This window comes from Amblyraja radiata, chromosome 33 (assembly GCF_010909765.2).
Source record: "Amblyraja radiata isolate CabotCenter1 chromosome 33, sAmbRad1.1.pri, whole genome shotgun sequence".
In the NCBI taxonomy this organism is placed as follows: Eukaryota; Metazoa; Chordata; class Chondrichthyes; order Rajiformes; family Rajidae; genus Amblyraja; species Amblyraja radiata.
Window position 1 is genome coordinate 70,048 of NC_045988.1, and position 25,357 is coordinate 95,404.

At 43.1% G+C, this 25,357-nt stretch overlaps 1 protein-coding gene across 7 annotated transcripts in view; it reads left to right on the forward strand.

Annotated features, from left to right (window-relative positions):
- Positions 1-21,060, forward strand: part of zw10 (zw10 kinetochore protein) — a 62,444-nt gene extending 41,384 nt beyond the window's left edge. For all 7 annotated transcript variants that reach the window (XM_033049934.1, XM_033049928.1, XM_033049929.1 and 4 more), the window contains 8 exons: positions 2,087-2,269; positions 2,948-3,186; positions 6,467-6,538; positions 7,283-7,452; positions 15,737-15,867; positions 17,584-17,715; positions 18,447-18,649; positions 20,788-21,060. In XM_033049934.1, the coding sequence (XP_032905825.1) occupies positions 2,087-2,269; positions 2,948-3,186; positions 6,467-6,538; positions 7,283-7,452; positions 15,737-15,867; positions 17,584-17,715; positions 18,447-18,649; positions 20,788-20,908 (1,251 nt within the window). In that variant the 3' untranslated portion in view covers positions 20,909-21,060. The remainder of the gene's footprint in view (positions 1-2,086; positions 2,270-2,947; positions 3,187-6,466; positions 6,539-7,282; positions 7,453-15,736; positions 15,868-17,583; positions 17,716-18,446; positions 18,650-20,787) is intronic.
- The last annotated feature ends 4,297 nt before the right edge of the window (positions 21,061-25,357 follow it).

Consider the following 25,357-nt stretch of genomic DNA (forward strand, 5'->3'; position numbering starts at 1 on the left):
GTCTGTCTGTGTATCTATCTGTCCGTGTATACATATGCACGTGTGTACATATGCCCCCCCCTCCCTCTCTGCCCCCCCTCCCTCCCTCCCTCTCTGCCCCTCTCTGCCCCCCCTCTCTGCCCCCCCTCCCTCCCTCTCTGCCCCCCCTCCCTCCCTCTCTCTCTGCCCCCTCCCTCCCTCTCTATGGAGTAGTGAATATTGGGACCTATGATTGAGTGGTGGAGTATTGCGTTTGGGAACCAGACCTCCCCTGTGACAACGCGCCCCCCCAACTCAATCTCTACCCCCCCTCTCTCTCCCTCTCTATTCCCCCTCCCCCTCCCTTTCCACCCCTCCTCCCTCTCTAGCCGCGCCTGTGCAGTTGGGGGTTATGCGTGAGTTTGGGGGGGTGGTTAGTGTGTGTGTGTGACGCCGAATGCCGCCCCCCCCCCCCCTGCAACCACGAGTTGAGGGGACGGGACCCAACGGGTCCCATTTGGTCTAGCATATTACTAAAAGTCTCGTCTTGTTTGGACGTCTGTCTGTCTGTGCGTGGCAGTTGCAGCTATGATGTCACACTGGGATCTCACAGTCCTCCACCTGACATTTGCAACAATGTTGCCTTCATAGAACATTTAGTCATGGTCCTGGCAGCAAGTGATTGAACCGGAGGGGGAGGGGCCAGGGGAAGTGGAATTGGAATTGAAAGTGCTGGGGGAGGCAGGTGAGTGGTGGTATACTGTGTTAGGGGAAGGGTTACATTGGGGGACCAGGCCTCCTGTCGGGGCTGTGGGTGAGTGATGGAATATTGCATTGGTGGAAACTGGTTGTGTGAGGGAAATGGGTGAGTGGTGGATTATTGCATTAGGGGAACGGGGCCCAACGGGTCCTACTTGGTCTAGTATATGTGAATGTATGTATACATATACATACATACATACACATATATACATACACATATACACACACACACACACACACACACACACATATATATATATATACATGTATATAAAAAACTAAAAGTCTCATCTTGTATGTATGTTCCTGAAATATAGCCACAACGATACACGATAGCGCAACAATTTTAGAGGCGCCTTACTCACCATTCGCCTGCAGTGTGCAATATCAACTTCTATTTTACAAAGTAATTCGCTTAATAAACTTTAACTTTATACTGTGACCGGGACAAATTTGTGCAGTGCGCACCCACTTACCTGGCCCGTCAGCTGCACCTACACAGCTGGGGGAGGGCTGCCGGGCCTGGTATCCATGCGTGCGCAGTTGGGGGAGGGTTGCCGGGCCCGGTATCCGTGCGTGTGCAGTTGGGGGAGGGTTGCCGGGCCCGGCGCCATTTTCAGATCACCATTTTGATCTAGTACTTCTGTTCAATTCAATTCAATTTATTGTCATTTGGACCCCTTGAGGTCCAAACGAAATGTCGTTTCTGCAGCCATACATTACAAACAAATAGACCCAAGACACAACATAATTTACATAAACATCCATCACATTGATGGAAGGCCAAAAAAACGTATCTCTCCACTGCACTCTCCCCCCCGATGTTAGAGTCAAAGTCAAAGCCCCCGACTGGCGATGGCGATTGTCCCGCGGCCATTAAAGCCACGCCGGGTGATGCAAGGTCGCACACCGGGTTCTTGATGTTAGAGCCCCCGGCGTGCGCTCGCAGTCCCGCGGCCATTCCAAGCCGCGTGGGGCGATGGTGCAAGGCCCCGCTCCAGGAGCTCTTCAACCCCGCAACTCGGGCGGGAGAAGTCGCCGTTGCGGGAGCCCTGAAAAGCGGTCTCCCTCCAGGGACCCGCGGGCTCCCGGTGCTGCCGTCCGCCAAACCCGCAGTTGCAGCCACCGAATCTCCGGAGGTCGGGCCGCAGCAGCGTCCACCACAGCTCCACCCGCTCTGGACTCGGCCAGCTCTGCGACGGTGGTAGTGTACTTGACTGGCGACCCAACAGGTCCACGAGTTTCGAGTTTCTTACAAAAATTGAGTTTGTGATTGAATGGTGATTGTTTACAGGAATGCAAATGAGGACGGGAATTTTGTTTTGCAGATAAGAACTAACGTTCTGTTTTTGTTTTTCCCTTCCAGGTGATAAAAGCCACAGATAAATTTGAGGAAAAACTCAAAGAGATGCAGTTTTTGCAGAACCATTCCACGGACCTATTGAAATATGCAAGAAATGTTAATGTTCATTTTGCCAGTAAGAAGTGTCAAGATGTGATTGTGACTGCCAGAAACCTGATGACATCTGAAATCCACAACACCGTTCAGGTGAATTAGTAATGCTTGCACAGCCCCAGCACACGTGGGAGGGATCAAATCAGTTTATTGACAAATACACCAGGGTGAGGGTTCAAAGAAATTCCTGTTCACAGATGAACATTATTCATACAGTAATGATTCATAAATATTGATGCAAAACAGCAGAATGGTGCAAGATTGTAGTGCTATCCAAAGTAGTAGTAAAAAAGATTGAAATACAGTAATGGAATTGCCAAATGTGGTAGTGTTAAGAATATGCAGAAGCACTCTGGAAGGCAGTGCAAAAGTGCTCATTGCCGTAGAGCATGGCAACTTGCCCATGCTGGCCAGGATGCCCCGTGTCCCACCTGCCTACGTTTGCCCCCCCCCTATCTGTCCAAACCTTTCCTATTCATGTACCAAGTGATTGGTTTACGGGTCTGGTGGCATTGGGAAAGAATGGGCAACTAATAATTTTGTTATTATTTTAGAACAGTGTATATTAATAGATGACAAATGGACAATAAGGGACAATTTTGGAAACAATTTATGGATCCACCAGGAAGTTCCCAACTGTTGTAAATTTAACTGAATAAAGTGCTTTGTCCTGTGGATGTGCCCTTGTTGTTCCAGTTTTTGCTTGTCTACATTTTTATTTGTAACCAAGTTTTGTGAAAAGGTTTAAAAAAAAAATCTCTTAACCTTTAGATTTCAGCTGATTCCAGGATCTCCATTCCAAAGCTTCCCAGTCTAGGATTAGTCAGTAAAGTAAAAGTGCCCGTGATTTCCAACATTGTTCCGAGAGACATGGTGACCCTGGGGAGCGGGAAGCAACTCAGCAGTCGAACAATGTGTTTGCCTACCTGCCGCATCAGTCAATCTGTTCAGACATTGATGGAACTGGCTTATCAGACACTTTCAGAGGCAACAAGTGCTACACCTGAATGGCAAGTAATTCTGTGTTTTGTTGCATGATAGATTCTGGAGTGAATGGAGCTCTTGTTGCACATTATAATTTCCTGGTTACGTTCAATAGACAATAGGTGCAGGAGTGGTCCATTCGGCCCTTCGAGCCAGCACCACCATTCAATGTGATCATGGCTGATCATCCCCAATCAGTACCCTGTTCCCGCCCTATCCCCTGACTCTGCTATCTTTAAGAGCCCTCTCTTGATCTCTCTTGAAAGCACCCAGAGAACTGGCCTCCAACAGCCTTCTGAGGCAGAGAATTCCACAGGCTCACAACTCTGTGTGAAAAAGTGTTTCCTCATCTCTGTTCTAAATGGCTTACCCCTTATTCTTAAACTGTGGCCCCTGGTTCTGGACTGCCCCAACATCGGGAACATGTTTCCTGCCTCTAGCATGTCCAAACACTTAATAATCTTACATGTTTCAATAAGATCCTCTCTCCTTCTAAATTTCAGAGTGTACAAGCCCAGCCGCTCCATTCTCTCAGCATATGACAGTCCCGCCATCCCGGGAATTAACCATGTAAACCTACGCTGCACTCCCTCAATAGCAAGAATGTCCTACCTCAAAACTGCCACAATACTCCAGGTGTGGTCTCACTAGGGCCCTGTACAACTGCAGAAGGATCTCTTTGCTCCTATACTCAACTCCTCTTGTTATGAAGGCCAACATGCCATTCGCTTTCTTCACTGCCTGCTGTACCTGCATGCTTACTTTCATTGACTGATGAACAAGAACCCCCAGATCCTGTTGTACTTCCCCTTTTCCCAACTTGACACCATTTAGATAATAATCTGCTACCAAAGTGGATAACCTCACATTTATCCACATTAAACTGCATCTGCCCACTCACCCAATCTGTGCAAGTCACCCTGCATTCTCATAGCATCCTCCTCACAGTTCACACTGCCACCCAGCTTTGTGTCATCTACAAATTTGTTCATTAATGTCAGAAATGCTCATCGGTGATAGGATTAATGACCTGCAGGCAGGAACAGTATGTAAGGTTTTCAAATTTGCTGATGAAAGGAAAATAAGTAGAAGGGCATGTAATGATAGCGTAAATCGGCCATGGGGTTATTGAAGAATGAGTGGGCAAAGGACTGGCAAGTAGAGTTTAATCTAGGGAAGTGTGAGGTCATACACTTCATGAAGAGAAATCAAAAGGCAGGTTTGCCAAATGGAGAGACTGCAAGTGGGTGAAGTAAAGAGGGATGTTCTTGTTTATGAATCACACAAAACTATTTTACATGGATCGTGGATGAATATTTGATAGACTACAAAATAAAAGTGGATGGCAAAATGGCACCAAAGAGGATTGTGATATTAATTCAATTAAACTAGTTAATATCACTTCAAAGAATAGTTTAATTAAGTATTAACCATTCGTGGCCTTGGAAAATGTTACCAGTGAACGTATCTTTGTTTGAAGTCTTAAACCTGTGGTTCAAAATGACAATTAGAGATTTTGATTTCTTGGAAAATTGGTACACCTGCTACATTGTTGGCAACAAGGAGGTACCAAGCTCCAGTCTAGAGTACTGTGGCATTTCCAATAAATTCTTACCATTTGGAACCAAGATGCTTCATTCAAAATTCTATTCATAAGATGCCGGGGGGTTGGTGCAGCATAAAAATTGGGTAAAATTAATCTAAGGAAATCTGTTTTTCAGACTTCAAAAGTAGTGTGATCAAGCAGTCAATGAAATTTATGGTCAACTTCATCGCATCCAGTAAATTTTGTAGTATTTGAGTTCCTCAAGGATGTTCCAGCATTTTGTTAGGTCATTAATGCTCAGCATTTCAAATCATTTCCCCAGTTTTTGATAGACATAAAATGCTGGAATAACTCAGCGGGACAGGCAGCATCTCTGGAGAGAAGGATGGGTGACGTTTCAGCTCGAGCCTTCTTCAGACTAGTCTGGGAAAGGGAAACGAGAGATATAGACACTGATGTATTGAGATGAGGAACTCTCGTTGGAGAGGGGAAGAGAATTTCTTCAAAGTAGTCATACCTTGAGGAGATTTCGCAGTGGAGTGGGCAACATGTTTAGGAAGGAACTGATTGGTTAGCAAAATATCTGATTACTTTATGTTGCATTTTAATATTTCATCTGAGCTTCAAAATCGTGGCTTCATGGGAAAAAGTTCAGGTTTTTGTTACTCTCTTTGGGGGAATAGTATTTTCTGATATCACTCGTACATGATACAGCCCTAATATTATGATTATTCCTTATTATTTTGTTGTAGGGAACAAATGTAAAATTTATCATCCTTCAGTCCCATTAGCCTACCCAATACTATTTCTCGTCTAATGAAAATTACTTTCAGTTCCTCTAACCTGTTAGATCCTCTGTCCTCCAGTACATCTGGGAGATTATTTGTGTCTTCCTTAGTGAAGACTGATCCGAAGTACCTGTTCAACTCTTCTGCCATTTCCTTGTTACCCATAATAATTTCACCCATGTCTGCCTTCAAGGGACCTACATTTGACCGCTATTCTTTCTCCCTTAACATATCTAAAGAAGCTTTTACTGTCCTTCTTTACATTCCTGGCCAGCTTCCCCTCGTACTTCATCTTTTCAGACCGTATTGCCAGTTTTGTTTCCTTCTGTTGTCCTTTGAAAGTTTCCCGATCCTCTGGCTTCCGGCTACTCTTTGCTGTGTTATACATCTTTTCTTTTAGTTTTATTCTATCTCTAACTTCTCTTGTCAGCCACGGTTGCCTCCTACTCCCCTTAGAATCTTTCTAACTTTTTGGAATGAAATTATCCTGTGTCTTCCGGATTATGCCCAGAAATTCCTGCCATTGCTGTTCCACTGTCATTCCTGCTAGGATCCCTTTCCAGTCTACCTTGGCCAGCTCCTCTCTCATGCCTTCATAGTCCCCTTTGTTCAACTGCATCACTGACATTTCCGATTTAACCTTCTTCTCAAATTGCATCCTTCTCCTACGCGTAGTGGGCTAAATGGCCCTTTGTGTTGTAAATTTTCTATGGTAACACCGAACAATGAAGTGATTTTGTTTAAAGTTCTGGCTCAGTGAAATCTGACCTGAGTTTGAGATTTTTTTGATAGCCAACCTGAACCTTGGCATGGTCAGACTTGGGCTCTGACTAAGCAGCCACGCTCAAGTTTACTCTTCAATTTTTTCACTCAAGGAAATACCAGGATGATTTAGGCAGCCAATGCACTGTTTCAATAACCTTTTGAATTTCATCTTTGAGCAGCTGATTTATACTTTATTTGCTTTTTCAGCGCTGTGCAGTTGTTCTACACTGTTAGAAACATGTTCCACTTGTTCTACGATGTTGTTCCGACATATCACAAGTAAGTTTGACATTTTTAAGTTTGTTTTTAATTCCATTACCATTTTTGAATTGATTCATTACATTTGATTGTACGGTAGTGCAAGAGTTGGTGATTAACATATTCCACCTATTTGGCAAGGTAATCAAATCATTCACTGTTGAATGTAAGAAATAATAAACAATTGAATGTGTTTTTTACAACCACAGTAAGATTGTGGCCAATTTACCTCCACTCCATCTACCTGTATTACTGATGCCTTTAGTGCCCAGAAATTTGCCAGTCTCTTCCTTGCATCTGCGTAATGACCAAATACCCACAAATATATTGACCTAATTACAGTTCCAACCCCAGACATGGCAGACAGGAGAAATGATCTGCATGCATTTATCCAGTCAAATATTTAGCTTTCATGAAGTCACTTTCTAAACTTGAGGAAAGTGCTCTTATGGGTTAAATTTATGTTCCCTAATCTTGGCAATTAGTTGGGTAAAGCATGTATTTTCTTGCTGCTTGTTACTGTTGTGTTAATGTCAGCAGTAACAAAACCCCATTTGCACAAAGATAGACCACTCAGTGGGTCAGGTAGCATCCCTGCAGAACATGGATAGGTGATGTTTCGGATTGGAACTGCACTTAATCTTTTTATCTTTCACTGTTATTTTAAAATGGCTTTTGATATTTATTAAATACCTACATTGTTGTGTAGTTTCAGGAAGATACATTATGGTAGATTCTAATTCATCCATTCTTATTTTCAAATAGGGAGACTCTGCAGAAGTTGCCCCAGCTAGCTGCTATACACCACAACAATTGCATGTACATTGCTCACCATTTGATCACGCTTGGACACCAATTCCAGTATCGGCTTCCAAGTCCTTTGTGCAATGGAGCTGCAACCTTCGTAGACTTTGTGCCAAGTTTTAGGCGACTAGGTGTGTAACTAGATTTTGCTTCACTTATTATTTGAATAGCATGTCAAAGATTTAAAAACATTTGCTTATCCAGCAATTATGATCAATTTTCTACTATGTTTAAAACAATTGGAGACTGTTCCATATCTCCAGCCTTTGATATAATTTGAATTGGTGACATAATTGGGTTAACGAGAATTAGAACCATATTTTGAAATCACAGCTGTTTCTGTGACATGGGTTGAATTTTCTTGCCTTGCTTATTGGGAATTTCAATTGATTCTAATTCTGAGATAGTTACTTTTGATGCGGAGGAGGATAAAGTCATGTAATCTTTAACTGTACCATGTTTAGGTTTCTAATGTGCTTAAAAGACCTGGAAGAAACTCATGTGAACTGAGCACATTCTGGACAGTAGGTGGCCTCAATTTAACCTGTATTCCTACTTTGATTTGATTATTCACAGGGTCTCGCCAAATTCACTTAGCTGTGGATGATGGTTTTATGCATATATCTGTAACTAATTATTGAACATTATTATTCCGCATTTGGAGGGTATTTTGTATATTTTAAAAAACCCTAGAAATCTTATTAACATAGTGTGGTGGTTGTATGGATTTACAGTGCCCATAATGTTTGGGATAAAGACCCATCATTTATTTATTTGCCTCTGTACTCCGCAATTTGAGATTTGTAATAGAAAAAAATGATGTGGTTCCCGATGTTGGGGCCACAGTTTAAGAATAAGGAGTAAGCCATTTAGAACGGAGATGAGGAAACACTTTTTCACACAGAGAATTATGAGTCTGGAATTCTCTGCCTTGGGAGGGCAGTGGAGGCCGATTCTCTGGATACTTTCAAGAGAGAGCTAGATAGGACTCTTAAAGATAGCAGAGTCAGGGGATATGGGGAGAAGGCAGGAACGGGGTACTGATTGGGGATAATCAGCCATGATCACATCGAATGGCGGTGCTGGCTCGAAGGGCCGAATGGCCTACTCCTGCACCTATTGTCTATAAAGTGCACATTGTCAGATTTTAATAAAGGCCATTTTTATTTTGGTTTCATCATGCAGAAATTACATCAGTGTTTATACATAGTCCCCCCATTTCAGGGCACCATTATGTTTGGGACACAGCAATGTCATGTAAATGAATGTAGTCATGTTTAGTATTTTGTTGCATATCCTTTGCATGCAACGACTGCTTGAAGTCTGCGATTCATGGACATCACCTGTTGCTAACCAGGGGATACTAACCTTGCCAGACCCTTCACCATGGGTTAACTCCTCCTTGGCATCTAAGTAATGAAGAACAACAAAGCAGCTGGACTCGATGACATTCTATGTGAACAAGTCAAACACCCAGGACAAGTCACCAAGCAATGGTTTCTTGACCTAATCAAACAGTTGTCTCAGAATTAACAAGCTACCAAAGATGTGGAGACGAGCAAAGATAGTGACTATACTGAAGCCTGGAAAAGATCCAGCCGACCCCAAGAACCTCCGACCCATCTCCCTGCCCTGATCCATAAATTATTTGAGAGGCTACTCTTGAATTGTCTGGGCCCCATCACGGACCAGCAGTGAACAAGTTCCTGAACAAGCAGGCTTCAGACCTGGAAAGTCCTGCACAAGCCAGCTCCTGAATCTGACCCAATTAATTGAGAATACATATGAGAAAGGACTTAGCACTGGTAACTCTTTTGTAGACCTGTCAGCGGCCTTTGATACAGTCAACCATTGGTGCAAAAGCTATCCAAGAACATAAAGGATACAAGTCTGACAGCTCTGATCCAAAATATGCTGGAGAGCAGACGCTTCTTTGTGGACCTCAGGGGTGATCGCAGCAGATGGTGCAGACAAAAGAATGGGCTTTCTCAAAGCAGTGTCTTGCCCCTCTGCTTTTCAACATTTACACCAATAACCAATCCATCCACCCAAGTACCAGGAGCTTCCTGTATGCTGATGACCTCTGTATTGCATCTCAATGTCAGTCCTTCGCAGAACTTGAGAAGTCCCTCACTGAAGTGTTAGATGGCCTTAGCAACTACTACGCCCTAAATCATTTACGGGCAAATGCAGACAAGACAAAAATTAGCACCTTCCACCTCGGGAACCGTGCTGCAAACTGCAAATTAACTGTTCACTAGTATGGGAAGGGTCTAGCCTACTCAGCCAAACCCATATACCTAGGAGTTACCCAGGAGCTACAAAGACCATGTCAGCAAGACAAAAGCAAAGATAACACACTGAGAAAGCTGGCCAACTCTAAATGGGGATCAGATCCAGGAACCTTCCGGAGTACTGCCCTTGCACTATGCTAATCAGCAGCCGAATATGTCTACACCATTCTGGGGACATTCTTCACACGCCAAGTAGTTGGATCCAGTGCTAAAAGCAGCATGCAGAACCATCTTTGGCTGCCTCAAACTCACACAATATGACGACCTGTACCTGCTGTGCAGGCACGTGCCGTGAGTAATTACTCAAGGTAGGCAGTCAGTCGGCTTTAAAAAAAAATCTTAAACCGTGCATACGCAGATTGTTCTCTCAGTAAAAATAAGTAACAATTCAATTTTCCCAAGGCTTCTAAATCTCCTTCATTTTGTAATTGAATGTGCGGGGGACGGAGGATGAAGGCGGGTGGAGGGATGGTGGAGAAAAACGGGAGCACACCGGGACGTTGAATCAGTAGTCATCTTATTGAATGACAATACGAATTCAAGGGACCAATTGGAGGGAGAGTTCCTTTCACATCGTGTGGAGAGTTTGTGCCAGGAGTTAAAGATACGGGGAGGGCAGGAGTGTTGAGAAGGAGGGGGTCAGAGATCACGTCACTCACTCGCCGCAGCGCTCCGGGCACGGACAGCAGAACTGGCCACCACTTCCGGGGAAGGAAGCAGCTCGGGTGACTGCGGGCAGCCGCCGGGACCCGACAGCAGAACCGGCTGCCACTTCAGCGCCTTCTGCCGGCCCACTCACCTCTGGCAGTGCTCTCCGTCTGAGCATCTCACCTGCAGCTCGCTGGCTTCGCTCATGTCAGCCGCTTCCCGCAAATCCTTAAATTCCGTCAGCCAAGTAACTTCAACTGGTCCCTTGAGCGCGCTGTCGGAAGCTAAGGATTTGCGGGATGCGGCTGCCATGAGTGAGGCCGGAGAGGAGAGAGGTTTTCAGACGGAGAGCACTGCCTGAGGTGAGCGGGGACCGGCAGAAGAGGCTGTCCGCTCCCGGTGGCCACTCGCAGCCACCCGAGCTAATTCCCTCCCTGGCCACAATGCGTTGGCTTCATGCCCGGAGCATCGCAAGTGGGTTACTGACCCCAATCCCCTCCTTCACAGTGCTCCTGCCCTCCCCGCAATTTAACCCGGGCCAGACTCCCCAAACACTGTGAAAGGAGCTCTCGCTTCCCCCACCCACCCCAGGAAATACGCTATTTAAAAACATAAAGCACCAAGAAATGTACTTACCACATTGTTGGTACACAAACTCCATTCTTCACTCTTTGTTTCCAAAGATACTCTTAAAATAATGATAATCCATATTTGAAAAACCAATCGATCTCTTAGATAGGCATAATTCTCCCATGCCTTTACTATTTATATTTAATAATTGCCATTTCATAATTTTAGTCAGGGTAGACAGTGTCTACCTTGCGTACCCTGACGGCACGTGCCTGCTGCTGTGTGGTATTGTACCCCCTACAATCAAGAGAGCAATATCCTCAAAAGTGGAACGCAGCAAGCAGGAGGATGACCCTTGTCACCCACTCATCCAACACATCCAGAGGTTAAAATCCAGAAATAGCTTCCTACATGCAGTTCAACCCCTGGATGATAACCCCCACACCTGTAGGATAGATACTTGGGTGACACCGCTACAATCAAAACCCCACGCATTGACACTATACCCTGAGGGATCCCTTCAATTGGGAGAGAAAGAGATATGGTCAGTCTGGCTCTGCCTCAACCGCCTCAGAACACAGGTCGGACGGTGCAAAGCCCTCATGCAGAAGTGGGGGTACAACAATGATTGACCAACTGAATGTAACTGCGGGGAGACAACCCAAACTATGAAGAACCTACTTACCTGCCCCCTCCTCCCAGAGCCCTGCAAACCAGAAGATCTCAAGGTTTTCAACCCACGTGCCAGAGCCTGTGTTATGCAGTGGCTTGGAAAAGTGTAACGACATGACATAGAAGTAGACAGTTGCTGGGTGTCTTCTCTGGTGATGCTCTCCCAGGCCTGTATTGCAGCCATCTTTAGCTTATGTTTGTTTTGGGGGCTAGTCTCCTTCAGTTTTCTCTTGCATGTATAAAAGGTATGCTCAATTGGGTTCAGATCAAGTGATTGATTTGGCCACTCAAGACCATTTTTTAGCTTTGTAAAACTCCTTTGTTGCTTTAACAGTATGTTTGGGATCATTGGTAGACAAAAGTGCTGGAGAAACGCTTGGTCTGCATTAACCAACCTGATCTCCCGGTGGCTCAGCACTTCAACTCCCCATTCCGAATCCGACCATTCTGTCCTGGGCCTCCTCCATGGCCAGAGTGAGCACCACCGGTAATTGGAGGAGCAGCACCTCATACTACGCTTGGGCAGTTTGCACCCTAGCGGCATAAACATTGACTGCCCCAATTTCCGGTAGCCCTTGCTGTCTCCTCCCCTTCTCAGCTCCCCCTCAGCCCTCAGGCTCCTCCTCTTCCTTTCTCCTTTCTTCTCCCCCCCCCCAACCCACCCTACATCAGTCTGAAGAAGGGTTTCGGCCCGAAACGTTCCTTCGCTCCATAGATGCTGCTGCACCCGCTGAGTTTCTCCAGCACTTTTGTCTACCTTTGATTTTCCAGCATCTGCAGTTCCTTCTTAAACAAACTGTTTGGGATCATTGTCTTGCTGTAGAATGAACCACCGGCCAATGACTTTTGAGGCATTTGTTTGAACTTGAACAGATAGGAGATGAAGATAAGTGAGCCAGTACCTTCAGCAGCCATACATGCCCAGGCCATAACATCCTCACCACAGGGTTTCACAGATGAGATGATATGCTTTGGATCTTGGGTAGTTCCTTCTCTCCTCCATACTTTGCTCTTGCCATCACTCTGATATGTTAATCTTCGTCTCATCTGTCCACAAGACCTTTTTCCAGAACTGTGGTTGCTCTTTTAACTACTTGGCAAACTGTAACCTTGTCATCCTATTTTTACGGCTAACCAGTGGTTTGCATTTTGCAGTGTAGCCTCTGTATTTCTGTTCATGAAGTCTTCTGCGGGCAGTGGTCATTGACAAATCCACACCTGAAGAGTGTTTCTGATCAGTCGGACAGGTGTTTGGGGATTTTTCTTTATTATAGAGTGAATTCTTCTGTCATCAGCTGTGGGGGTCTTCCTTGTCCTGCCAGGCCCTTTGCGATTAGTAAGTTCACCAGTGCTCTCTTTCTTCTTAATGATGTTCCAAACACTTGATTTTGGCAAGCCGAAGGTTTGGCTGATGTCTCCAACAGTTTTATTCTTGTTTCTCAGTCTCATAATGGCTTCTTTGACTCTCATTGGCACAAATTTGGTCCTCATGTTGATGAACAGCAATAAAGGTTTTCAAAGGTGATGGAAAGACTGGAGGAAAAACTATGTGCAAAGAACTCTCTTATGCCTGCCTTAAGGAGGCAATTAAACACACCTGAGCAATTTCAAACACCTGTGAAGCCACATGTCCTAAACATTATGGTGCCCTGAAATGGGGGAACAATGTATAAACACAGCTGTAATTTCTACTTGGTAATTTTACACAGCTGTAAATATTCTACTTTTATACATACCAATATGTATAAAAAGGGGTTGTAATAAAATCTGACAATATGCACTTTAACCACATGTGATTTTTTTTACAGTACAGAAGCAAATAAATAAATGATGGGTCTTTGTCCCAAACATTATGGAGGGCACTGTATGATGTTTAGCTGTGTCCTGAATTATTGTTATGTGCTGCTGTTGGTTAAAGCATTGCTGTTCTGCTCAGAGTCCATCCTAATTGAGTTTTTTGAAGATGTGATCAAAAAGGTTGCGGGCACAGCTGTAGATGTTGTATATAGGTTCAAAGGTTGATTTATTGTCACATACACCTAGATGTAGTGAAATTCTTTTTGCCAATGCAGCACATTAAAAAAGGAATACAAACATAACAATAATAAATAGCTTTAACATAAAAAACATCCCCCCACAATGGTTCCCATTATGGGGGAAGGCACAAAGTCCAGTCCCATCCCCAATGTCCACCCATAGTCGGGCCTATTGAGGCCTCCACAGTTGCCTCTACGGAGGCCCGATGTTCCAGGCCGTCCTCGCCGGGTGATGATGTTCCGGCGTCAGGAGAGTCCTCCCAGCGGCCTGGGAACCCTGGAACGGCCGCCTCCCTACTCGAGACCGTGGCTTCCAGAGCCGACAAGGCCGCGCCAAATGGAGCTCAACTGGCGATCTCGTCGCGAGATCCCAGGCTCCCGATGGAAAGTTTCAGCGCTGCAGCTCCGCGATGTTTTTAACGCCGGTCCCAGCTCACCGGAGTTCCAGCGCGGCGACCCAGGCAAGGCACCGCCCGTCCCGCAATGGCGTTCCAGCGCTGCACCGCCATCCTCAGACCCGCAGCTCCGCCGCCGCCGGTGCCGATGCCGAGGCTCCGGGCGGTCCCCTCACTCCTCGGACCCGCAGCTCCGTCATATATTGACTATAGCAAAGCATTCGACAAGTTTCCACATGGTAGGCTACTCTGGAAGGTTAGATTGCATGGGATCCAAGGAGAGATAGTTAAATGGATAGAAAATTAGCTTCATGGAAGGAAGCAGTGGATGATGGTGGAAGGTTGCTTCTTGGACTGGAGGCCTGTGACTAGTGCTGTGCCTCAGGGTTCAGTGCTGGGCATGATTAGAAAGTTTGCAGATGACACAAAAATGGGTGGTATTGTAGTTAGTGTAGATGGTTGTCTATGTGAGCTGTGGATTGGTTGATGGAATTTAAAAAAGAGAAATGTGTGGTGTTGCATTTTGGTAAGTTAATTATATTATTACTAATCAGCAATTCTTGCAATGCCGTACAAGCAAATATAGCCTACACAGTGAATGGTAGGGCTTGGGGAAGTGTTGTAGAGCAGAGGGATCTAGGAGTGCAGGTACATATTTACATGATGGTGGCATCAAAGGTAGATAGGGTTGGTCAAAAAGGCTTTTGGCACATTGACCATCATTGATCAGAGTATTAAGTATAAAAGTTGGGAGGTCATGTTGCAGTTATATAAGACGTTTGTGATTCCACATTTATAGTATTGTGTTCAGTTCTGGGAACCATGTTATCGGAAAGATGCCAAGTTGGAAAGGGTGCAGAGATGATTTATGGGGATGTTGCCAGGGGTTGAGGGTCTGAGCTATAGGGAGAGGTTGAGCAGGCTGGGGATGAGGGGTGATCTTAGATAAAATCGTGAGAGGAATAGATCAGGTGATCGCACAGTCTCTTGCCCAGAGTCGGGGAATCAAGAGCCAGAGGACGTAGATTTAAGGTGAAGGGAAAAGGATTTAATAGGAATCTGAATGGTAATTTTTTCACATAAGGGGTGGTTGGTGTATGGAACAAGCTGCCAGAGAAGGTAATTGAGTGGTTATACAACAAATTGACCCTAGCTCTCAGAAGTGACATGCAACTGCATATTCATTCACCCATTCTTTAAGACTGGAGCTCTCAGCGTACAGTTCTACACACCAAATATTGGTAGATGGGTAACAGTTGCCTGGTTTGGTATGTTTTTACTGCCTCCTTTGAAATCTTTCCTTTTTTCTACTTGCCCTGACTTGTATTTGTGACATTGCCGAGTGTAGATGCAGTGCTCTAACGGGTCATTTTTTGTTGAAGATTCTATGTTATGAGTATGAGGCGATAAATGGAAGCCAAAGAATTGAATTGCTGCAGCAGAGGAGAAAATTGGATGTGTTGTAAATACTGATTAATATTAGTCCTACTACTCATTTTTTTGGAATGTAATTAGACTTCTATCATTGTATAAAGAACTTGAATTTTTTTTAATTGCAAAGTAACCTGTGCACTGGTTGAATTAATCTCATTTCATCGTGTCAAAGTACATCCCAATTGGCACGATGAATTTAGGGTGTGATATCAAAATTAAATCAATTATAAATTAAAAGCTGGCATATTGTAACAGTCTATGAAATGCATATAAATTGAAGAACAGTGGTTGTGTTTAAAATCTGACCAACTTTATAAAACATTTTTTTAAACCTGCATTTAAAACAGCATTACTTTTCCCTGCCAGGTACAGAATGTTTTTTGGCACAGTTGCGTACGCAGAGAGACGAGTTATTGGAAAGGTTATCAACTGCGAGAAATCTATCAAGTCTGGAGGATGCTGATAATTACTCAGCTGCAAACAAAGCGGTCCGACAGGTTAGACATTTTTTTTTCTCCATTTGCAAGTTGCTCTCCTTCCCTCTCCCTCCCCTCCCCTCCTCCTCTCTCTCCCCCTCCCTCTTCCTCCCTCTTCCTTCCCCCTCCCCCTTCTCACTCCCCTCACTCCGCCTCCCTCTCCCTGGTGGTGGGAAAGATGCTGGAGTCAATTATTAAAGATGTAATAATGGGGCATTTGGATATCAGTAAAAGGATTAGTCCAAGTCAACATGGATTTATGAAAGGGAAATCATGCTTGACTAATCTTCTGGAATTTTTTGAGGATGTGACAAGTAAAATGGATGAAGGGGTGCCGATGTAGTGTATCTAGACTTTCAGAAAGCCTTTGATAAGATCCCGCACAGGAGACTGGTGACTAAAATTAGAGCACATGGTATTGGGGGTAGGGTGTTGACGTGGATAGAAAATTGGTTGGAGTGAACGGGTCCTTTTCAGAATGGCAGGCAGTGGCGAGTGGAGTGCCGCAAGGCTCGGTGTTGGGGCCGCAACTGTTTACCATATATATTAATGATTTGGAAGAGGGAATTAGGAGCAACACTAGCAAGTTTGCGGATGACACAAAGCTGGGTGGCAGTGTGAATTGTGAAGAGGATGTTAGGAGGTTGCAGGGTGACCTGGACAGGTTGAGTGAGTGGGCAGATGCGTGGCAGATGCAGTATATTTTAGATAAATGTGAGGTTACCCACTTTGACGGCAAAAACAAGGGGGCAGATTATTATCTCAATGAGGTTAGGTTAGGTAAGGGGGAAGTGCAGCAAGACCTGGGCGTCCTCGTACACTGGTCACTGAAAGTTGGCCTACAGGTACAGCAGGCAGTGAAGAAAGCTAATGGAATGTTGGCCTTCATAACAAGAGGATTTCAGTGTAGCAGTAAAGAGGTTCTTCTGCAGTTGTATAGGGCTCTGGTGAGACCACATCTGTAGTATTGTGTAGAGTTTTGGTCTCCTAATTTGAGGAAGGACATCCTTGTGATTGAGACAGTGCAGCGTAGGTTCACGAGATTGATCCCTGGGATGGCGGGACTGTCATATGAGGCAAGATTAAAAAGACTAGGCTTGTATTCACTGGAGTTTAGAAGGATGAGGGGGATCTTATAGAAACATATAAAATTATAAAAGGACTGGACAAGCTAGATGCAGGAAAAATGTTCCCAATGTTGGGCGAGTCCAGAACCAGGAGCCACACTTAGAATAAAGGGGAGGTCATTTAAGACTGAGGTGAGAAAAAAACGTTTTCACCCAGAGAGTTGTGAATTTATGGAATTCCCTGCCACAGAGGGCAGTGGAGGCCAAATCACTGGATGGATTTAAGAGAGAGTTAGATAGAGCTCTAGGGGCTAGTTTGGAGTCGAGGGATATGGGGAGAAGGCAGGCACGGGTTATTGATAGGGGACGATCAGCCATGATCACAATGAATGGCGATGCTGGCTCGAAGGGTCGAATGGCCTCCTCCTGCACCTATTTTCTATGTTTCCCTCTGCCCCCCTCTGCCTCTGCCCCGGCTCCCCCGGCCCCCATTGTGACTCGTCAACGCTCACCCTGTTTCCCCCCCCACCTCCCCCACAATGAAACTGGCAGTTTTTGTAAATTAGATGCTATTGTGATGTCATTATTAACACTGTTCCATTAATCTAACCTGATAATTGATTTGGGTTCTATTCTAACCACTAACAGAATTTGTTTTTTGTTCCGACAGGTGATCCATCAGTTGAAGCGGCTGGGCAAAGTTTGGCAAGATGTACTTCCAGTTCACATATATTGCAAAGCTTTGGGTACTTTGCTTAATACAGCAATTACAGATATTGTGAACAAAATCACAATGCTGGAGGTAATGGAAAATGAAATGGGGAGAGTTTTTTGTAATACCAATCAAAGACTAGATGTTGTGGCATTTATTGCCTCTCTAATTTTCATTAGGGATGATCATGTTGGTTGGTTGAGATACTCAAGGCCAAATTGGGACAGCAAGGCAGATTTCCTTCCATGAAGGACCTAAACAAACTAGATGGTCGTTTCCAATTCTAATACTTCAGTGCTTATCATCGTTCTTACTGGTATTTAAATTCCAGATTGATGTCTTCTTGCGTTTGAGGCAGCAGAAATTATGTAATTCCCTCTAGGCGCTGTAGCCAGTTCAATGTGCTATTGTCGAGGGCCGTGAGGTCTACCCAGTCGGAGGACAGCGCAGTCGAAAATGACATGCTGCGCTGTTTGTTGGTCTGCTCCACACATGCAGGCTGCTGATGAACGCAGCCCCCAGCAATGCATGTTGGCGTTGAACCAGCCGACCCCTGTATGGAGCCGGTTCACAGCAACCCACTCTTAGCGGTTGGAATTTAAATTCACCACGTTTTGTGCAACCTCAGTGTGGACATGTCACTTTGTGTGCCTTTAGAATAGATACAAATCATGCTCTTGACAAATTGGTGTTTTATAATTGCAAAAATAATATCGTACTCATAAAAAGATTTTGATCTGAATGTCATGTGAACACCGATTTTCTACAATTAGTTTTCTATTGACCGCTTTTCTTAATAGTCTGTCCCTTGTGTCTTGTAGGACATCACCTCAGAAAGTGCTGATGGCCTTTATGCATTATGTAGAACTATACTTGAAGAGGGGCCTGGAATTTTTCAACCATTACTTGAAGAAAGCAAGAACAAAACATTTCAGGAAGAGATACCAATTTATGTGCCAAAGTGGCTGAAATTCCAAGAGCTAATGATGGTTCTTCAGGCTAATCTGCAGGAGCTGTTGGACAGGTATGTATGATCCTCGACTACAAGCAGGCTACAGGATGAAATCAAATCATTCTTTTAGTAAAGGATATGGCATTAGATTTTGTTAAGTCTCATTAAATCAATATTCTCCTGAGATTATTCTTCCCGAACTCCTAAATAAAAGTTGGTTCTTTAGATTAGCTGAATTTGCCAAATTAGCAATTGGTCATTTTCTCCTTGGCAGCATTAATAAAAAATACACAAGCAGCATCTCTTGAGAACATGGATGGGTGATGTTTTGGGTTTGGACCCTGCTTTGTGTGTGTGTGTGTGTGGTAATAAGTGGATACAAGTGAAGGTTTTTTTTTGATAGGAATGTTGTTGGACAAAGGCTCAAGTATGACATTGGTCCTTTTGGATATTAATATTGACACCAGGCAAGGTTCATGAAGAATTGGGCTCATGTCCTCAACATTGCTGTGGGGATTTTGGTTTCTGTATGTGAACGTTAGATGGGATCTTGGTTTAATATTTTGTAACTGATGAAATATTGATATGTGTAAGAAGGAACTGCAGATGCTGGTTTAAACCATAGATAGGCACAATAAGCTGGACTAACTCAGCGGGACAGGCAACATCTCTGGAGAGTTGGAATGGGTGACTTTAGAAACATAGAAACATAAAAAATAGGTGCAGGGGTAGGCCATTCGGCCCTTCGAGCCTGCACCGCCATTCAATATGATCATGGCTGATCATCCAAATCAATATCCCGTACCTGCCTTCTCTCCATACCCCCTGATCACTTTAGCCACAAGGGCCACATCTAACTCCCTCTTAAATCTAGCCAATGAACTGGCCTCAACTACCTTCTGTGGCAGAGAATTCCACAGATTCACCACTCTGTGTAAAAAATGATTTTCTCATCTCGGTCCTAAAATACTTCCCTCTTATCCTTAAACTGTGACCCCTTGTTCTGGACTTCCCCAACATCGGGAATAATCTTCCTGCACCTAGCCTGTCCAACCCCTTAAGAATTTTGTAAGTTTCTATAAGATCCCCCCTCAATCTTCTAAATTCTAGCGTGTACAAACCGAGTCTATCCAGTCTTTCGTCATATGAAAGTCCTGCCATCCCAGGAATCAGTCTGGTGAACCTTCTCTGTACTCCCTCTATGGCAAGAATGTCTTTCGTCAGATTAGGAGACCAAAACTGTACGCAATACTCCAGGTGTGGTCTCACCAAGACCCTGTACAACTGCAGTAGAACCTCCCTGCTCCTATACTCAAATCCTTTTGCTATGAATGCTAACATACCATTCGCTTTCTTCACTGCCTGCTGCACCTGCATGCCTACTTTCAATGACTGGTGTACCATGACACCCAGGTCTCATTGCATCTCCCCTTTTCCTAATCGGCCACCATTCAGATAAAAGTCTACTTTCCTGTTTTTGCCACCAAAGTGGATAACCTCACATTTATCCACATTATACTGCATCTACCATACATTTGCCCACTCACCCAACCTATCCAAGTCACCTTGCAGCCTCCTAGCATCCTCACAACTAACACTGCCCCCCAGCTTCGTGTCATCCGCAAACTTGGAGATGTTGCATTCAATTCCCTCATCCAGATCATTAATATATATTGTAAATAGCTGGGGTCCCAGCACTGAGCCTTGCGGTACCCCACTAGTCACTGCCTGCCATTCTGAAAAGGTCCCGTTTACTCCTACTCTTTGCTTCCTGTCTGCCAGCCAGTTCTCTATCCACATCAATACTGAACCCCCAATACCGTGTGCTTTAAGTTTGCATACTAATCTCTTATGTGGGACTTTGTCGAAAGCCTTCTGAAAGTCCAGATATAACAAATCCACTGGTTCTCCCTTATCCACTCTACTAGTTACATCCTAAAAAAATTCTATAAGATAAAAATTGGGTCACCCATTCCATCTCTCCAGAGATGCTACCAGTTTCACTGAGTTACTCCAGCTTTTTGTGTCTATCTTTTAAATATTGATATGCCAGGTTGTAACAGAACTATATATTAGCTTTTGATTAATCTGGCACCCAGGTTAAAAATACAGCAACTGCAATTACATTTAAAGCCAATTTGAAGACATTTTTAGCTTGTAGCTCATTTGAAGTTCATAATTTTTTTAACTTTCTTCAATCTTGAGTTTAGGTGGACCGATGGGAAAGGACCATTTGCAGCAGAATTTTCTCCAATTGAGGCAAAGAATTTGATCCGAGCTTTGTTTCAGAACACAGAGCGAAGAGCAGCAGCGCTGGCTGAAATTAAATGATTAATGTCTCATGCATTCAAGAAATATATATTTAACTTGTAGGCAATACCATTTTGATCCACTGATGTTGATTACATTTGTAGAATATTGCAGCAATATGTTCAGAAAACCTTATTTTATGGAATTAAAAAATAAATACTTTTCAAATCATACTCCGCGTAGGTATCCGATAGTTATCAGAACAAGTAATTTATTGCAACAAGAGGTTTACCATTAGTTGACTTTTATTTCAAATTTTGGGGATTTCTTTGTATAATTAGATTGGTGGGTATTTATTCTCGCATTCCAGAAACACATCAATCTTGCTGAAACCTTTTTGTCTCTCTTGTTCTGAAGTGCCAACTTTTATTCTACCTCCTGTCTGTTGCTTCCTATGGCTCTTCCTTAATTGATACTTTTTGTCTAAGCAATAATTAATGCATAAAACATGGAACAGTACACATAGAAACAGGTCCTTCGGCCCATGATATGTGAGCTAAACATGATGCCAAATTATACTAATCACTTTTGCCTACACATGATTCATATCCCCCCATTTATTGCACATTCATGTGATATCCAAAAGCTTCTGAAATCCTACTATTGTATCTGCCTACACCTCTACACCTGACACCGCATTCCAGGCAGCAACCATTGTATTAAAAAAAACGCTGCGCATCTCCTTGAAACTTTTGCCCTCCCTTTAAATCCCTGCCCTGTAGCTTTTGATATTTCCACCCTGGGGGGGAAACATTGTCTCTTTACCTTTTCTATGCCAAGTTTTTTTACTATAATGTAAAGACTGTCAATCTCTGTCTATGAATGGTTTACTCCCTCCCATACCACATGGATTGAGATTGCAGTGTTCAATTTGTATTTGGAACACATCAGAAATAATTTTGTGCGTACTGGCATTTAAAAAGCTCCAGTACATATGAGGATTGCTCCTGTGCAAAGAAATCGTGGCAAGCTCTAAGCATTAATATTAAGCTGAGAGTAATTGTTTTGAAGCAAAAGTTGAGTGGTTTCTGCGCGTTAAATCCTGCAGCATCAACAAGCCTGAGTTATACGGGCACAACAACAATTCCTACCCAGAATGGTACGACAGGAAATATATTGAGTGATATAAAGGGCAGAGTTAACTGTCAGCAAAGTGGATTAACTGTGTAGTTAGATCAGAATCATCAGTACATGCCCCCGAGTTTGATGATCTGGGCAAAAGTGCAGTCATTATGAAGAGACTTGAAAGAATGTGAGGATACTTGTGAATGTTTCAAAACTGTCAATAGATTCAGAGCACCGTGGCTTTGAGCATTTCAGAAGGCATTTTGTTATAGTTTAGAGATACAGCGTGGAAACAGACCCTTCAGCACCTGTAGTTGGGATCATAATCATCATCTTTATTAGCCAAATATGTTTTGCAACATATGAGGAATTTCATTTACCAATAAAAAGTAACAGAACACACAAAATAGATTTTAACATAAACATCCACCATAGTGACTCCTCCACATTCCTCACTGATGGAAGGTGGGAAAAAAAGTTCAATCTCTTCCCTTTTTTCCTCTTCACATACCTAAAGAAGCTTTTACTATCCTTCATATACCTTTGTACTTCATCTTTTCTCCCCATATCGCCTTTTTAGTTACTTTCTGTTGATCTTTATAAGTTTCCCAATCCTCTGGTTTCCCGTTCATCTTTGCTATGTTTTACGTCTTCTCTTTTCATTTTATAACTGTCCTTGACTTCACTTGTAGCCACGGTCGCCTCTTACTCCCCTTAGAATTTTTCTTCCTCTGGAATGAAATGATCCTGCATCTTCTGCCATTGCTGTTCCACTGTCATCCCTGCTAGGGCCCCTTTCCAGTCAACTTTGGCCAGCTCCTTCCTCATGCCTCCATAGTCCCCTTTGCTTAACTGCAATACTGACGCTTCCGATTTTAACTTCTCTCATATTGTACATTAAAACTTATCATATTATGGTCACTACCTCCTAATGATTCCTTTACCTTGAGTTTCCTTATCAAATTCTGTTCATTGCACAATGATCCGATTCTTTACATAACATTTTTCCCCATGGTAAAATTTTGTGCTCGCTGTGAAATAGAACTAATTGCCAGAAATGGGCAATTAAATAAAATATACAGTATTTAATAATAATGGGATTTGAAGGAAAAGTTCTTGCTTATTAAGAACTATCTATCTATTTGCTTAATCAGAATCAACTACAAATTTGATTTTAAAGGATTTAATTGTGAATAAAGCCACTATTTCCTGGAAACTCTGCTTTTAACCTCTGGGTAGAATATTTTGTGTGATAAGCTAGTAATCATTTCACTGATGCAGGTTAGTGATCCTATTTAATTTTTCATTAATGTTAATGACTGCAGTAATAGCTGCTTAAAACACCCATTGGTGCTGGATTGAAATATTTAAGCCATAAATCATTGTTGTACAGAAGGAAGCCATTCAGCCATCAAGTCTATACCCACTGTCTGCAGGGCAAACTCATTCAAACTGTTCCCAATTTATTTCCCAGAAAAATTATTTCTGGAAAACTTATCCAATTTATCGTGATCTTTCCATCACATTGGTAGGCGCTGTTTGCTACACTCTTGATGTTCTATAAAAATATTTATCCCTCCTTGTATTCCCTATATTTCTTGCTGTTCACATCTGTGCCCACTGGTATTTGAAACGCTTGCTAATGGAAAAAAATTCTCACTAACCTATTTCAGCCCACGCATAATCTTGCCCATGTCTATCAAATCTTAACGTATTGTGCTGTTTGATGTTGTCCCTTGAAAGGCAATTTGAATTTAAATTATTTAGTTGAAAGTATTGCTTTGGAATGAGAATTTAACATTTCAGTTTTGTTGAGTGTTAATAATGTGCTGTCTTTAGCTCAGCTTCAAATACCACTGGCAAAGTGGAATATTTATATTTATATTCCACTAGTTTTTTTTCATGATGTAAATTAAGGCAAGTTTTGTACTGCTTTCACATGATTATTGATCACCAGCAAATGTTTCAACAGCCAAACTCATTTTACAGGTATCTAAAATTAACCTTTGCCCTCATCAGTATATGGATAAATCAGGATGTAAAGGAGAGCATTCATTTAAATGGGAGTAAAATACAAGATCTCTGTACATTCCAGTTATAAGCCAAAATTGATGTCTATTGTAATATAAATTGATGTATTATTGCACTAACAACCAAGCTATTTAAGACTGGATTAGGCTGCATTAGACTGCATAACCTAAAATGTTGCCTGTTCATTCCCTCCAGAGATGGTGCCTGGTCCACGAAGTTCCTCTGCATTTTGTGTTTTGCTCAAGAATCTAGCATCTGCAGTTCCTTATATCTCCAAGATTTCTAAGTGGACTTGGGATGCTACATTTTTCTGCACACTGTTATCCCATTTATAGCACAATTGTGTCCTTTATTAATGTGCGGTTAGGGGGCAGGGTTCAAATCTTACCAGCATCTCATCCAAACTTGAGCTTTAGCCATGAAAGACCCATCCACCACTGAACTGCTTAAGAACAGGTCAAGTTTGCATATGACACAAAAATGGGTGGTATTGTAGATAGTGATGGTGGTTGCCACAAATTGTAGCAGGATCTTGATCGATTGAGCAGGTGGGCTGAGGAATGATTGATAGAATTTAATGCATGTTGCAAACTCGGTGAGCCGAGGGGCCTGTTTCCACGCTGTATCTCTAAAACTAAAACTTGTGATTATGTGGCTGACAACCTTTCCTCTGAAGCAAGCTCTGAAGAGAAACTTGTGATCTCAGGCATGCCTCTGCAGGTGAAATTGAGAAAGAATGCAACCATGTGCATGGTTTGAGGGAGCATAACTTTACCTAGTTTTTTAATGAAGTACTTTGTGATTGTCCACACAGTGTTCACTTTGGTCGTGTTGCATGTCAGGAGCTATGTTGCCATCAATGATTTATGGAATCTATTAAATAATCGGTTACAGTAAACAATGAAAAGAGGAAACGGGTCAAGGTGGATGACGAGTGCTGCTGTTGGTGATGGATGAATGGTACTGCAGAATTAAATATTAATGATGGAATGGATTGGCAGCCCAGGCTAACTCCATTACAAACACTTAATGAGAATGTTTGCTTATAGATTCGAATAAACTGTGATGGAATCTCGCTGGCAACACTTTAAATTCTTTCAAATGTTGCCATACTAATGTCAGCATGGCTTCTTCCCAATAGCTACAGCTTCTTGCGTATGGCATGCACAGCCTAAAGTTGTAGGACAACTTGTTCTATTTGATCTTATTTGATTGTGCACGGCGGGTTGATTGCATTTGTCGAAACAGGGCGGACCACGTGAAGGTTGCAATCTCCCAGCCCAGCTACAGCTAAGACTCTTGAACACCGCACAACACAAACCTCAACAATAAAATTTAATGGAAAATTCAATCAGAGTCCCTGGAGCATGCCTT